The sequence below is a fragment of the Anabrus simplex genome, chromosome 1, assembly GCF_040414725.1.
Source record: "Anabrus simplex isolate iqAnaSimp1 chromosome 1, ASM4041472v1, whole genome shotgun sequence".
Lineage (NCBI taxonomy): Eukaryota > Metazoa > Arthropoda > Insecta > Orthoptera > Tettigoniidae > Anabrus > Anabrus simplex.
This window is the reverse complement of record NC_090265.1, coordinates 1,118,594,847-1,118,610,335: the sequence shown is the minus strand read 5'-3', so window position 1 is coordinate 1,118,610,335 and position 15,489 is coordinate 1,118,594,847. Positions and strand designations below refer to the sequence as shown.

Below are 15,489 nucleotides of genomic sequence, written 5' to 3'. Positions count from 1 at the left end.
GGCCGGCGAACGTTTCGAAGAACACGATTTTTTTAATGGATAACACGTGCGACGAGCGCTCAATATTCTCATTGTAAAGAGGAAGGATCAATGTTCTCGACAACAAGAGTCTGACATTGGTGATATTAGGTGATTCGATATCACCACCATCTTGAGGTACTAAAATATTCGTGCCGCGGGCTAACGGTTGGTATAGCTTTGGATTACGGCATGGTAAAACGTTGTGTGAGGTGTCATTTGATTCGTCTCGGTGAGTTCTACAAGTATACGAGGAAAAATAATCAGGCCTAAATTGAGAACATTTGAGAAAATTGTACTTCGAAGAAGAAGTTAGAACAATTTCTTTCTTTCTTTATTTATTTCGGAAATTTTCAAAGAGCTCAATTTCAGGAAAACCATAACTGCATTCGAACCACAGCCAAACACATCAGTCATCAAGTGTTTACCTACCTTTTTCATAAATATTTTCAACGAAATTGGAAATTTATGGAGTTTTTCCCTTGATAACGTATTCCAATCCCTTAATCCTCGTCCTGTAAATTAATGTTTGCCCCAATCTGTCCTCTTGAATTCCAACGTTATCTTCATATTCACGTCTACTGTTCCAGTGGTGGGCCGATGACCTTCGATGTTAGGCCCCTTAAAACAACAAGCATCATGTTCCAGTGGTGGAAAATGATTCGGAACTCACTGATGTCACTGGTCACCCTTGAGGATGGTTGCCAAGTTGTACTTCCTCTGCAATCACCACACCACCATCACCACTTATCACCCTTGTAGTGACGAAGAGGCTCCGATGCGGCCATCGAAGCTCCCACGACTTTGCGTAAATATAGATTTAACTTCCGACCGTAATACTGACGCCGATCTCTTTCCCTATGTATGTTGTTTCTCACATCACACGCACGCTGTACATCGGCTTTGTCTTGAAGATGCGTCATTCTGTTCAGAATTAAGAATAAAACGTCGACAATAAAATTCCAAACCCATACTGACAACCAGTACACCATTATATTTTGTCAGTACCTATCACAAGGTACGTATCCTAAAAACTTGTGGCCGTGACCCCGACACAGCTCCGTTCGATTTTATTTTCTAAAACCAAACCAAGTTTATATGTTCTTACAAAATTTAGATTTTGCCGAACATCAAGATACTTCAGTTGACACAGGCCTACACAAGCGAATACACTCCCGCATTTCTCAGTGACTTCTCATTACCTAATCAAAAAGAAGAAACTCGTAACTACCACGTGAACTTGTACTGAGACTTTGAAAGGTCAGGAGCTGTGTGTTTCCCACACTGAAGCGCGGGAAGGAAGGAAGGAAGGAAGGAAGGAAGGAAGGAAGGAAGGAAGGAAGGAAGGACTTTGACCCAGAACATGTACAAAAGACTGGAAGCCTTCGGAATGAGTACTTTCCGGTGAATGTTACTAATCTCGTGTACGGAAAGAGTGAGAAATTTAGAGATGATACATAGACTAAAGTATTCAAGTAGGGAGAATAAGTATAGGATCTTACAAACAGTGATGCAGGGTAAGAGAGAAGGCTGGCGCAGACCTGGTAGAACAACAACTTCCTGGATGATGAACTTCAGAGACAGGTACGATATGAGTACGGTTTAAAATGAGATTTTCCGTGTAGAAACCTTGAATCGAAGATTGCCATGATGATCGACAACCTTCGGTGAAGAAGAAGGAGAAGAAGAAACACATCCTTATTAACCTATGCTCTGTACTTCTTCAGAGCGGAAGACAAAAATAGGTACATTTGATCACAACTATTGGAAATTCGAGAGCTTTTAAATACTCATTCAGGAGCACTCGTTGAAATATAATATCTCACACGAATAATATTTAAGTTCGGGTCTTACATCGTTGATTAGATACAGCTGCAACAAAATTCGTACTAACAGTTAAAGCATACAATGGCCATGAATGAACTACCGTATATATTCAACAGAAGGCCATTCAAGTATTCATGATATGACTTGCAGACATTGTAGCAGTATAAGGTAGTCCAGCAACGTCCAGAGATATACTCGCGTTAAATGTAGCTCAGTGGTAAAGTTTATCTCTATTCCTTTCGGACACTTTTTCAGCATTTTCAAACTTATGAGTTAATTCTTCACTATCTCTAAATCGCAAAGGAATCAGTTCTTTAACATCTCTAAACGTCGACTTCAACCATTTTGCCCTAAAAGCTGCCTGACACCTATCCATAGCCTATCTGGACGCTGCGAGGTGAAACACCGCATCTATCCGCTGCTTTACGAAGACTGAGACTACAATGATGAACGTTCCCTCTGACCCTGTGTGTAGGGAAGTATTATGTCAGTCCATGTTTCATAACCCTGTAGTCTGCAATAAATCGGAGAGTTTCACCTCAGTTCAAACCTATTAGCCCATTATCAGTATAGCAATAAAACAAAGTAAATATATTTTCCGCAACCAGTACTTGAGTCTCTGGTATTTTATAATGTTTGCACAGCAGTACAGAGAGTACCAAAATCATGGCAGGTGGAAGTAATTTGTCTTATATACGAGAGACGGGGTCAGAGATCAAATCCAAGTATTGTAACTATTGAGAGATAACGCTGCTAGATTCACTAAGTAAAATATATAGCCAATAGGAATATTGGCAAAAAAGACTAATGAACCTGACAGAGGGGTGCTCGATTCTGTCGAGACTCCAATCACGAAAGGGAATGAGGACAAGTGATAATAAAACTGTTGTTAAAACTTTGGATACATATATGAAGAAGAAGAAAAGAGGTGAACTGTACATCGAGGCAATCGATTTAGAGAAAGCTTTTGATTCGATGAGCAGACGGGCTGTCGTATACAAGTTGAGTCAGATGGAGATATCAAGGAAGATTATAGGAACAATTGAAAACACATTTTCAGAATTTATTTGTTCTACCAAAGTGAAAGAGGACTAGTAGCGGGAAAGATATTTTCAAAACCGGGTCTCAAGCAGGGTTACAAATTGCCACTAATATAACATATTTATTATTAACGGTATCTTCCAATTAGAAAGTTTTGAGAAACGAGCCTCTCCATGCCTTGAGAACCAAGATATTCCGGGTCTGATCTTCGCGAACGATATCCTTCTACTCACATTAACACCTTTCAAGATGCAAAATAATATTAATGAGTGTAAACTATTGAAAAGAGCGGAATCTAAAAATCAATCCACAGAAAACCAGAGTTATGGTGTGTAAAATGCCTGAAAAATTCTCAAAAAGTGAATAGTAGTGGATGGGAAAGACAAAAACTAGAAGTTGTCACATAACTGAATACCTAGGGACGATTATAAATAGCAATGCCAAATGGACAGAATAGATAAAGAGAGCAAAATTGAAGGTGTAAGTGTTCTGGCTAGTATAAAAATACTGGATAGAAAGATGGCGAATATCGAATGTAAAATTTAGGAAACTGTATTTAATTCAGTAGTTAAAACGAAGTTATCATATGGGGCAAAAATTTGGGGAGTAAATGATGGAATTGTGGCAATGGATGTAATCGTAAATAAATTTGCCAAAATAATGCGATTGAAAAGCTGTACTGCAAACAGTGAAGTGAGAGAGAGTGACGAGTGAAGGGGTGCATATACTAGCAAATATTGTTAAACGAATAGTTAAATATTGGCTGAGGCTAAGAACGGGGACAGGAGGTGAAATTCTAAGCACCAAATAAAACATCAGAATGAGGGTTACAGGACGGATAGGGTGAAGAAACTAATGGATGACAAAGGAATGGGATACCATAGGAAAGTAAATTTACCAAGGGATGATATGGGATTGTGTAAGAAGGTGGTCTAAGGAGTGAAAGAAACTGAAAGACAATACGAACAGAATGTCATATCAAGAGAACACTTTTAGAATTGTGTAAAATAACTAAAAATAATGCAATAAGGACTTAAATGTTAACAAAAATGGAAATGAGTGAGATAATTTGATGGCTGATAAGAATAAAGCCATAAGACTAAGAAATGAGGAAAATCGATGCGTTTTATACAATAAAGATACGAAAGTGGCACATCTATGAAAAGAACATCAAAACTATGTAATATTATAAGAAGAGTGTGGGAAAAGAACTCTAAAGAATATGAAGAGGGAGAAAACGCATGTAGCTAGTAAAGGCTATGTATGTGTAGGTATCCTAGACTCTATGACTTAGTTAAAGTTTAGGAAGTAACTCGAATGCTGCGTTTGTTTAATCATTAACTAAAGATACGTCCAAGAAATATTTATGAGATATACTGTATATTGGTAAGTATACAGGTACTTAATTAACTGTGTTACATTTTCTTGGTTGGATTATCTTGAAGATTGTGTATTATAAAAAAAATAACTGCATGCATTAATTATTACAAAATGAATACTCCCTCCCGAGTTGGTCATCCGTGAGTGGGAGAGAAGAGTATTTTATTTATTCATTCATTCATTCATTCATAACAGTCCAGCACGGTACTATGTCTGCACTGCGAACGTTGCTTGTGCACTCGTTTACTGTATCATATTGTGTTGAAATGTGCACTATGTATAGGATAAGTTACAATGGCGATGTTTATACCTGAAGACAACAGATGTCCAACAAGACAAGGCGATATTTTACGATTAACTCAGTGTACATCTTGAAAAAATAATATTAAATCCATATGTGCTACACAGAGTCCTGATGTTACAATGGTGAAACAATTACACTTACAGCTCGGTTCCAAGTGTGGAACGTACAGATATCGGTATCACGATGACGGCAATAAGGAAGATACGTTGGATATGTATCTAAGGTACGTCAGTCCATGCGATTTCGACACGTTATAAAAGTTCTCCGTTATAGGCCTGGGTGATTTATAGTGAACCAGTCGTCGTACGATAATGGATCAGACATGTTCAATTGAACTCACGCAGATCGCGCGTCAAGGATTTAGTTCAGCACCAGAGATTTATGCAGGACATAAAAAGTGAAAGTTTATTGCGCTAATGATAACAATTCTCCGGTAGAAGATTTCAAGTACACTATCAGACATCCGAGGAGTTTAATGTCAGATGTGGTCACTCCAGAAATTCTCGGACACCGCTTATTATGTGTGGTCGCACATTGTCGTGTTGATCAATGGTTCTAAACAGACCCTGAACGTAAGGGACAAGAACAAGCCCCAAGACTTTTGATGTGGAAGGATGGCTGATCAATGTACCGGAAGCAAGCAACAGGAGCGAGCTTGTTTAGAATGCGTTTACGTCATATGCCGTAATGTCAAGATAGTGTCGGATCGGTTTAATGCTGTATAACGCTCAACTCGACCAGTCCGTAGTCGCAGTACCGCAAGGTGCGATCATTATGGTGCCAGAGACAAAAGCGGAAAAGGTAGCATCCTGCCATTCACTCCTCCATATGCCACCTTGTAGGCACTACTGCAGTAGTACGAGTGCCCTGAAAAATTTCACGATGCTGTAGACGACGCCAAAGCATGAGTGTAGAGAGTATTTGGTGTCAATCACACCCGAATTTAAGAGCGACCGATGCGATGTGATGGTACGATTCGTAATCGTCGTATGCACTGGAATTGCCATCTCATTCAGCATTGCCACGAAGCCACTGGGATTCCTTACATTGACGTGTTCGTCGCACCTCTATCCACTAATTACATATTCAAAACAAAGTGGCCACATTCCGTCCAGTACTACGATCACGAATACTCCTTGAAGATAATCCGCTTGTACACACAAACCACGTGCGAACTTCCACTACATTACGACCCTGTCTTCTCTTTCACTGTTTCACAGGGCATAATGTACATACGTGATGTGTGATTGTACTACGTCATAGTCCTCCCACGATCTATATAATTCATTCTACTCGTATCAGATCATTTGGATGTATCCTTCTAGTTTTAACAGCCACTAGTATAGATACGTACCTAACAAGCATGATTTGAATATAGGGTTCACAGTTATAAGCTATCCGCCTTATTTATAGCATCTGTATAGGCCCAATGAAAGCTACAGCAGTTAAAAGGCGATAATTATGGACCTATTCTTGACTCACGTCGATCACGTGTCAAGGATTTGGTTCAACCCCGGATATTTACGCAGGGCATAAAAAGTGAAAGTTTATTGCGCTATTGGCAATAGTTCACCAGTAGAAGAGATCAAAGTGAATATCAGACATCTGTAAACTTTAATGACAGAATGAAGTTAAGTGGTGGCACTGAGATTGTAACTTTTTTGTTTTGGCCAGTGGTTTAACGCCACGCAGTCTTTTCCTTTTTTTTGGCGACGATGGGGCAGGAAGAAGCTAGGACTTTGAATGAAATGATTGTGATTGTAGCCTTAATTAAGGCAAATCCCAGCTTTTTCTGGTGTGAAAATATTAAACCACGGTAAAACTACCTCCAAGGCTGTTGATAGTGGGGTTCGAATCTATCATCTCCCGAATGCAAGCTAACAGCTACATTGCTCGAACCACGCACCTACTCGCTGGGTATCATTTATCTACAAATGAGTTTATATCTCATCATCATCAATCACTACTGATCTGCATTTAGGGCAGTTGCCCAAGTGGCAGATTCCCTATCTGTTGTTTTCCTAGCCTTTTCTTAAATGATTGCAAAGAAATTGGAAATTGATTGAACATCTCCCTTGGTAAGTTATTCCAATCCCTAACTCCCCTTCATATAAACGAATATTTGCCCCAATTTGTCCTCTTGAATTCCAACTTTATCTTCATATTGTGATCTTTCCTACTTTTAAAGACTGATTACAATGTGCAGTACAACAAAAGCACATTCCTTTGTGAGACAAAAACATTCCTCAACGACAATACCAGTAATCCATAGAGATTTCACCTCACTCAAGTCTGAATGCAAATACATTTCGCTCAGTGTGTGTACTTTCTAGCTGCAGGATCCAGTCACGGCATAAGGATCCTAAAATAATAATAATAATAATAATAATAATAATAATAATAATAATAATAATAATAATAATAATAATAATCAGCGGTATTGGGAACACGAAACTGGTATCATGAAGACAACTAATCGGATATCGACTGCTTATTGATAACATAAAAGCGCAGAAAGCTAAGACAAGCAGCACGAACATAATTAGAAGGGGACGACAACAGGTGGATCGTGCCCTACCATATCATTTTCTGTTTTATGTCTCATGTCGATGTTTTATTTCTTGAGATTAATGAATCTGAGGAAACTTTTCTGCATTTATTCTACGCTTTTAATATGAATTTCGCAGCCCAAATTCCATATTTGGCCCGTATATTCCAGAACACATACATTGAAGTTGAAACCAACTAGCACCGGAATTGTATCCTTTCACCCACTTATTAATGAATACATGTATTAATTTTGCATTTTGCATGTATTAATTCTCGCATTAATGAGATGGAGATACTATAACTGATGCTAAATGGACTGAAGACCGGTTTATGAGAAAACTGACTAATAAATTAAATTAACACCCTTGTACAGAAAGTTGAAATCAGAGGAAAACGAAACAGGCATATGCGATTGAGGGTCATCATAGTCTTAAATAATTAGAAATGTGCTGCTGCTGCTGAGGTTATTTCATTCCTGTCCTTTGACAGGCGGGCCGTCAGCTAAACCAGTAGCTCTTTGGCCTTTGATTGTTGACTTATTGATACTTTGGCTTTAAACGTGGTTGTATGTGTTGTACATACGTCATTATTTATTGTTGACTTGGCGCAGAGCAGGAATAGATGGAATAATACCAGAACAGAAGCAGCTAAGGTCATATGAGAGATTAATGTGGATGTGGTACACATAATAGTGTTGAACTGTGGAACGATAAGGAATGGCTAAATGAATAATATGAAATAATTCATGTTACTTTTTATTATAGGATTTCCAGCAAACTACAGGACACTAGCTCTGATCCACCATCAAGTACGATATACAGGGCGAACAAAAAAATGCCGCACGTGGAGGTCGGCATGCGGTTGCTCGTCGAAATTCACGACAAAAGTTTATCTTGCAAAACCTCCTCCCACCAATAGGTTTTCGGCTTTCATTTAGCGTTCTAACACAAAAGATCACTTGACACAACCTATTAAGTAGTTTATACTAACGGTACATGTATAATAAAAACACGCAATAAACATAACGTTTATGGAATTGTCCTTTCATCTTGGAGCGAAGATAGTATATCGTCCTTTTCCCAATACAAGTCTGCCTCGTTTTCCGTTGCTGACATATACAGTAGATAGCAAGCAGAGCAATACTATCACTGTTGGTTGCATATCTTCATTAATTAGTAGGAGCTGATGGACCACTCTGTACACAGTTATATAGCATAAACAACTATACAGCAATTCTACTCCTCCACATTTAAGCAGAGTTCACACTTTAGAAAGAATATACGGACATAATCTTCAACATCAGGCAGGTAATAAAGAAAGGGCAAGAGTTTTTAATATTCCAGTAATAATAAAGATTACATTAGAGTGATTCATTATGTGACAGCATGGGGTATATGCAGATTTTTTCACATCGTTGTGAGACTAGTTATTTAATTCTTGCCAAATAAATAACTTCATTACTAACATAAAATGACTTTATTTCTTTTTTCTCACACCCTGGTGGGATTGTGTGGGGGATCTGTGTCACACATGTGTCTGTTTTACGACCGACGCTATGTAGAGCGATCACTATTGGCTGTTCCTGTATTGGAGGATAATGTGGTATCTATTGAGACAAACACTCAGTCCCCCGATCCAATTAAATTAACCAGATGCGGCTAAACTCTCCGATCCAGACAGGAATGGAACCTCAAACCCTCTGAACTGAAGGCCACGATGCTGACCAGTCAGTCAAGAAACTACTAGCATACAATGGCTGTTCCATCAAAATTACGAAACTGAGTTTCCAACGGATACTTCTTTTTTGCTAGGGGCTTTACGTCGCACCGACACAGATAGGTCTTATGGCGACGATGGGATAGGAAAGGCCTAGGAGTTGGAAGGAAGCGGCCGTGGCCTTAATTAAGGTACAGCCCCAGCATTTGCCTGGTGTGAAAATGGGAAACCACGGAAAACCATCTTCAGGGCTGCCGATAGTGGGATTCGAACCTACTATCTCCCGGATGCAAGCTCACAGCCGCGCGCCTCTACGCGCACGGCCAACTCGCCCGGTACGGATACTTCACGCAGTAATAAAACTGACTCCGTATTACCATATGAGGTGGAAAGTACAACATGGAAAGAGAAGGGGAATAGTAGTCTGATTATACTGAAATGTTAAAATTACCGGGCGAGTTGGCCGTGCAGTTAGGGGCGCGCAGCTGTGAGCTCGCATCAGGGAGATAGTGGGTTTGAATCCCACTGTCGGCAGCCCTGAAGATGGTTCTACGTGGTTTCCCATTTTCACACCAGGCAAATGCTGGGGCTGTACCTTAATTAAGGCCACGGCCGCTTCCTTCCCATTCCTAGGCCGTTCCTGTCCCATCGTCGCCACAAGACCTATCTGTGTCGGTGCGACGTAAAACAAATAGCAAAAAACATGTTAATTCAAAATGAAATACAACTTGTACTGAGCGAGTTGGGCGTGCCGTTAGGGTCGCGTAGCTGTGAACTTGCATTCGGGAGATGGTGGGTTGGAATCCCACCATCGACAGCCTTGAAGATGGTTTTCCGTGATTTCCCACTTTCACTCTAGTAAAATGCTGGGGCTGTACCTTAATTAGGACCACGGCCGTTTCCTTCCCATTTCTAGCCCTTTACCATCCTTGGGTCGCCGAAAACCTTCGATGTGTTAGTGCGACGTTAAACCATTAGCAAAATATTTTGGTTATGGGTGGCTTTCAGAGTGTATGTTGATTTATCCTAATCGCTGACATTTGACATTTAAGGTACGATGGCTAAAGAAAGAAAAGGACTCTTAAGGAGTAGAATATGAAGTAGAATCCTTAGTTAATTGCTTGACTGACTGAATTACGGAGATTAATATCAAGATCACGTGACAAATCCAATAAATAGCAGTTTCAGGTACTATATTTTTGGGATATGCTAGTATAGTTTCCTTAGTCAGACCTAGTCCATCTGAGTATTGTAACGGATAGCGCAATTAGGTACCATTCCAGGAGACCCAGGTTCAAATTCTGATACTACCAGAAATTTAAGATTGGCAGAAGGGTTGGTATGTAGTTAAACAGGTAGGTCCCACATGAAACTCGCTTCCATTTGAGTGCCTGAAAAGAGCTGTAAGATATAATACGAGGGCAGCAGTTTACTTAAGAGACACAATTTTTGCCCTTCTTTGAGGTCTGTTCAAGCATTTAATGCAGTTTCATGTGATAAAAGGGTAAACGGAAGCACAGCCTTCGTTCTGTAATAAAAGTTGTTTTAGAGACGTGTGACTCATGTTTCCACTAACCAACTCTATTTATAGTTCAGGAAGATGTATGCTGTAAATCGTTGTCAGAACTCATAACAGCTATCATATAAGCTATTCTAAAATCTAACTTGACCATTACAAATTTTAAGTCCGCGGTTCTAGTTCTAGAAATACAAAACAGGTGAAGTGATTATAATGAGTTGTATCTTCTAAGTTCACTTTGTGGAGTTTCAGAATGTGCGATTCAAAGTAGCAGGATTTTCAGTTATACAAATCTGTGTATTTAAAATAAAAGTTCAACTTGGTGTAAGCCCTGGAGTACTCATTGCATTTTAAAGTCGGGTTTTAAAAGACCATTTCCAAGTTTTACTTATCAAAAAGGTGCGCTCTATCACAAACGCCTGTACTCCTGTACTGTAACTTATATAAATAATCAATGAGTTAATTGAATTATTTATTATAAGAGATCTTTTACATTCTTTAATAGAAAAGCTCCGTATTCTAGTAGTCATCTGAATTTTCGGTTATGTTAGGAGAAAAAGAACAGAAACTAAAACACATCCATTGATCCTAAAAATTGATAATTCTTGAGTAATAGGTACCCATAAATCAATTCTTCTGTTAGAGTTATTCCTAGTCACTTATGTACGTAACTTCCTCCGAAAACCGTCACAACGTAGTTAGTGGGACGTAAAAACAATACTTCCACCGCTACGCTCTTTGAATCACGGAACTATGAGCTTGCATTCGGGAAAAAGTGGATTCGAACCCCACTTTCGGCAGCTCTGAAGATGGTTTTCCGTAGTTTCCCATTTTCACACCAGGCTAAATGCTCGGACTATACCTTAATTAAGGTCACGGTTGCTTCTCTCACTATCCTCTCCCATTGTCGTCATATGACCTGTGTTGGTGCGACGTAAAACAAATAGAAAATATATACAACTTCCTACTTCAAAAAATGTTTTAATATTACCTTTAGATGTAGGCAAAATAAGTCAAAAGTTTTGTTAATATTCAAAATTCTACTGAATTTACACAAGTAAAATGAAGTCAAAAGTGCAGTAAATTTAACTCAATTTTTCTTTTAGACAGCAGTTGAAGAGAACTGTGACAAAACACTCCTATCATCGAACCTTTCCACTTTATGAATCAACATGGGTTTCATAGTTTAAGCACAATTCCTGTCACAAGAAGAGAGATCGGATGAATCTCCGAGTACAAACGTAATCGGAAGGAAGTAGCACGGTATCATTAAGTTATTTTGGCTAGTATATACACGCAGGTTTATCTGTACTTTGCCAATCAGAAGGACAGATTCCATGCTTTTAGAACGAGTTTAAATGGTAACATTTGTTACAAACTGCTACTTACTACTTTTCCAACAAAACAGATCTGGGGAAATTTATTAGGAAAGTGCGTATCGAACAAATGTTTAATAAAGAGTAAGATAAATATTTTATTTCGAAACACCACAGCACGGGGTGAGGTATACAAAGCAAACAGGCAAACGCATACCGATATATAGTTTTTGCGTGACTACTAATAATATGGAATCCGAGCTACAGATACATGGTTTTTCATCTCAAACACTTCCACATTCATTAGTCGGGATTCAAACCGTGGCTACCTTGGTGACCACTCGGCTATCGTGCCAGGTACTCCGTACAAGAGTCAGCCCAGTTATAATGTCAAAAAGGGGAACGTACATAAATTGGATGGTAAAATTAATCGTACGATGTGTATAAGAAAATAAGTAATATAAACAAGATGTTCAGTTATATAAAACTGTACAGCCTGTTCAGCCTGTTAATCCTATCTTGAAAGATGCTCTATTTAAATTATTGTACTACATATCCCTTCCCGCTTAAGTGCGGCCAGTATCCACTATTCGGGAGATAGTAGGTTCGAACCCCACTGTCGGCAGCCCTGAAGATGGTTTTCCGTGGTTTCCCATTTTCACACCAGGCAAATGCTGGGGCTGTACCTTAATTAAGGCCACGGCCGCTTCCTTCCCACTCCTAGCCCTTTCCTGTTCCATCGTCGCCATAATAACTATCTGTGTCGGTGCGACGTAAAGCAACTAGCAAAAAAAAAAAAAAAAAAAAAAAAAAAAAAACATATCCCTTGCACTGAGTAATTAGGAGAAGAAAATGCGTCATTCTTTAAACCAGGTAAAGACAATAACAATAATCATCTCCTATCATTACGCAAAGATGTTTGTTATAACTTGTTGACTTACCTTCAAGAGGAGCTGGTAATCGTTGATGCGTTGGATGGGGAGCTTTAGGTGTTCGGACAAGCTCTTGTCGTCGCCGAGCTGTTGGCTGCGTTCCTGTCGACAGAAGGAAAACAGTGTTACATCAACTGGAAATTCTCTTAAAGAGGTAGTGCTTATAATTTAAATAATTTTGTGTACTATCCCCTTGTCTTGAAGGAAATAGAACAAAACGTAGTTATTATTTCTCACGGACTGTCACCTGTATTGCATTACTCCAGTGTCAAAATCTCCCTCATAAAGATATAGGTCAACAACTGTGTTGGAGTATGTACAGGAGAAACGTTCGATAATTTACAGCAAAAAATAAAAAAATAAAACATATGTATCTTCCGTTGTGAGACTGTCCTGCGGATTTCAAATATTTGCCAGTATCAAGGTGTACTCGTCCCGTCCTGTATAATATTCATTTTATATAGGCTTATAAATTTTGATGAAGGAAGAGAATTAACTCCTCTATCCGTAAACTAAAGCAAAACCAAAAACAAACTATCAAACAGACAGCAAGCGAAGTAATTGATTCGGAAACATTAAAATAGTTTCCATACGGAAAGCTGCTTATCCTTCAAATATCTGTCAAGTGCTACCGAACTCGATGCTCGCAACGGCTTGCAGTGGTGACTAGTCAGTAGTCAGCGCGAAATTCAGAGGCATCATTGGTTTAAATAACTCGCGTTTGGTGAAATTAATTTTGCAGAAATTTTTCTGGGTTGTGAGGAATTGGTTTTAACCCATTCAAAGCTCCATTTAAAATGAAAAGTGTCTCTTTATTTCATCTTTCATAGACAGCATGCCATTCGACTTAAATGGATGTTTTCAATAGGTTAAAAACCTGTCTGTCTTGAATTTGAAACGAATAACGGTTCAGTTAACAAGACGAAAGCAAAACGAGGCAAATCCGGCCATGCAGACTCCTGGATGATGATGATGATAATGCTTGCTGTTTAAAGGGGCTAAACATCAGGTCATCGGCCCCAAGATCCTTGGAGAAAGTGTAAGGTACAGGATTTAACCATTTATAATTTCAACTCCAAATGTGGTAGAGTGGTTAGCTCTATGCTCGGCTGTCTTTGCTTCCAGGAATTACCCTGATACTCATTTTTGGTGTAGGCTGAGTGGATCGCAGGGCCTCTCCAGAAGTGGAAATCTATTTTCCAAATGTTTCGACTTCCTGACGAGGAATCGAATCCACGTTCTTTTGGATGAACCGAACAATCCTTTACCGCCTCGAGTAGGCAGCTCCTCAGTTAACAAGGCACGTTCAAATGTCATTATTTCCTATCCACGGTATTTTGGTGATAGTCTGGCATACTTCGCTGCAAAATTCCATGGTTTCTTTCATATTCACCTCCTCAGTTTCTATGAGTCCGGCTCCTGGCTAACTGGTTAGCGTGTGGCCTTTGGCCACAGGGGTCCCGGGTTCGATTCCCGGCAGGGTCGGGAAATTTAACCTTAATTTGTTAATTTCGCTGACACGGGGGCTGGGTATATGTGTCGTCTTCATCATTTCATCCTCATCACGGCGCGCAGGTCGCGTACGGGTGTCAACTCAAAAGACCTGCATCTGGCTAGCCGAACTTGCCCTCGCACACTCCCGGCACTAAAGCCATACGCCATTTTTTTATTTTAGTTTCTATGACACATCATTACGATCCCAAAGTTCCTTTAGAACCAAGTTCCTTTACTAATCTCCAAACATATAACCTTTTACATTCTGTGTTAAATTACACAAATCACCGGCCGAGTTGGTCGTACGGTTAGAGCGCGCGGCTGTGAGCTTGCATGCGGGAGATAGTGGGTTCGAATCCCACTGTCGGCAGACCTGAAGATGGTTTTCCGTGGTTTCCTATTTTCACAGCAGGCAAATGCTGGGGCTGTACCTTAATTAAGGCCACGGCCACTTCCTTCCCATTCCCAGGCCTTTCCTCTCCCATCGTCGCCATAAGAACTATCTGTGTCGGTGCGACGTAAAGCCACAAGAAAAAAAAACAATCACCAGGCTAATCTTCTATCCTTCTGTCCATTGTTGACGGTGGCATTAAGTCGGTCTACGAAATAGCGAGAGGAAGCACTATTGTGTTACGAGGCAAATGTTATACTAGTTCAAAACATTTTTCCTGATGAAACTGTTCCTCCATACAAAAATGGTCCAGTTTGATATTTCTTGCAATAAAAATGCAAGGTATTTTCGCTTCTACCATACATTGAATTCTCCATAACTATCTCTCCTGACAATATATTATAACCCTGAGCTACAGGCAGGGCCCTCTAAAAGCATTTTGACTTCCGTACTTGTTCAAAAGAACGACCATACTGCAGTAGGGAAGTCGTTCCTCACAGCTGTCTTTACTGTACGTTGTCCTGATACTGTAGTGTTGAGATCTGAAATTAGTGATGCTGTATCTTCAATTTATGGGCTGCCTGGCCGAGGCGGTAAAGGCGTGCTCGGTTCGCCCGGAAGGACGTGGGTTCGAATCCCCGTCAGGAAGTCGTAAAATTTAAGAAACGAGATTTCCACTTCTGGAGGTGCATATGGCCCTGTGGTGCACTCAGCCTACACCAAAAATGAGTACCAGGATAATTCCTGGGGGCAAAGGTGGCCGGGCGTAGAGCTAACCACTAAACCCCATCACGTGCCGTGGTTAACAATGGTGGAAGCCTTTACCTTCCACTCCTCCAAGGGCCTTCATGGCCTGTACGGAGGTGGCTTTGCTTTGCTTTGCTTTGCTTTGCTTTGTATCTTTGTTTTTAATGTCAGAATCATGAGAATAGAATTCAGAACAAGACAATGGGAAAATAGGAAGCGTTAATGAAAACATAGAGCTCATCAAGTGAACACGA

At 39.8% G+C, this 15,489-nt stretch overlaps 1 protein-coding gene across 10 annotated transcripts in view; it reads right to left on the bottom strand.

Annotated features, from left to right (window-relative positions):
* The window catches only part of Obsc (Obscurin), a 980,481-nt gene that overhangs the window by 428,565 nt on the left and 536,427 nt on the right, over window positions 1-15,489 (bottom strand). For all 10 annotated transcript variants that reach the window (XM_068225413.1, XM_068225414.1, XM_067137343.2 and 7 more), the window contains one exon: window positions 12,613-12,705. In XM_068225413.1, coding sequence (XP_068081514.1) covers window positions 12,613-12,705 — 93 coding nt within the window. The remainder of the gene's footprint in view (window positions 1-12,612; window positions 12,706-15,489) is intronic.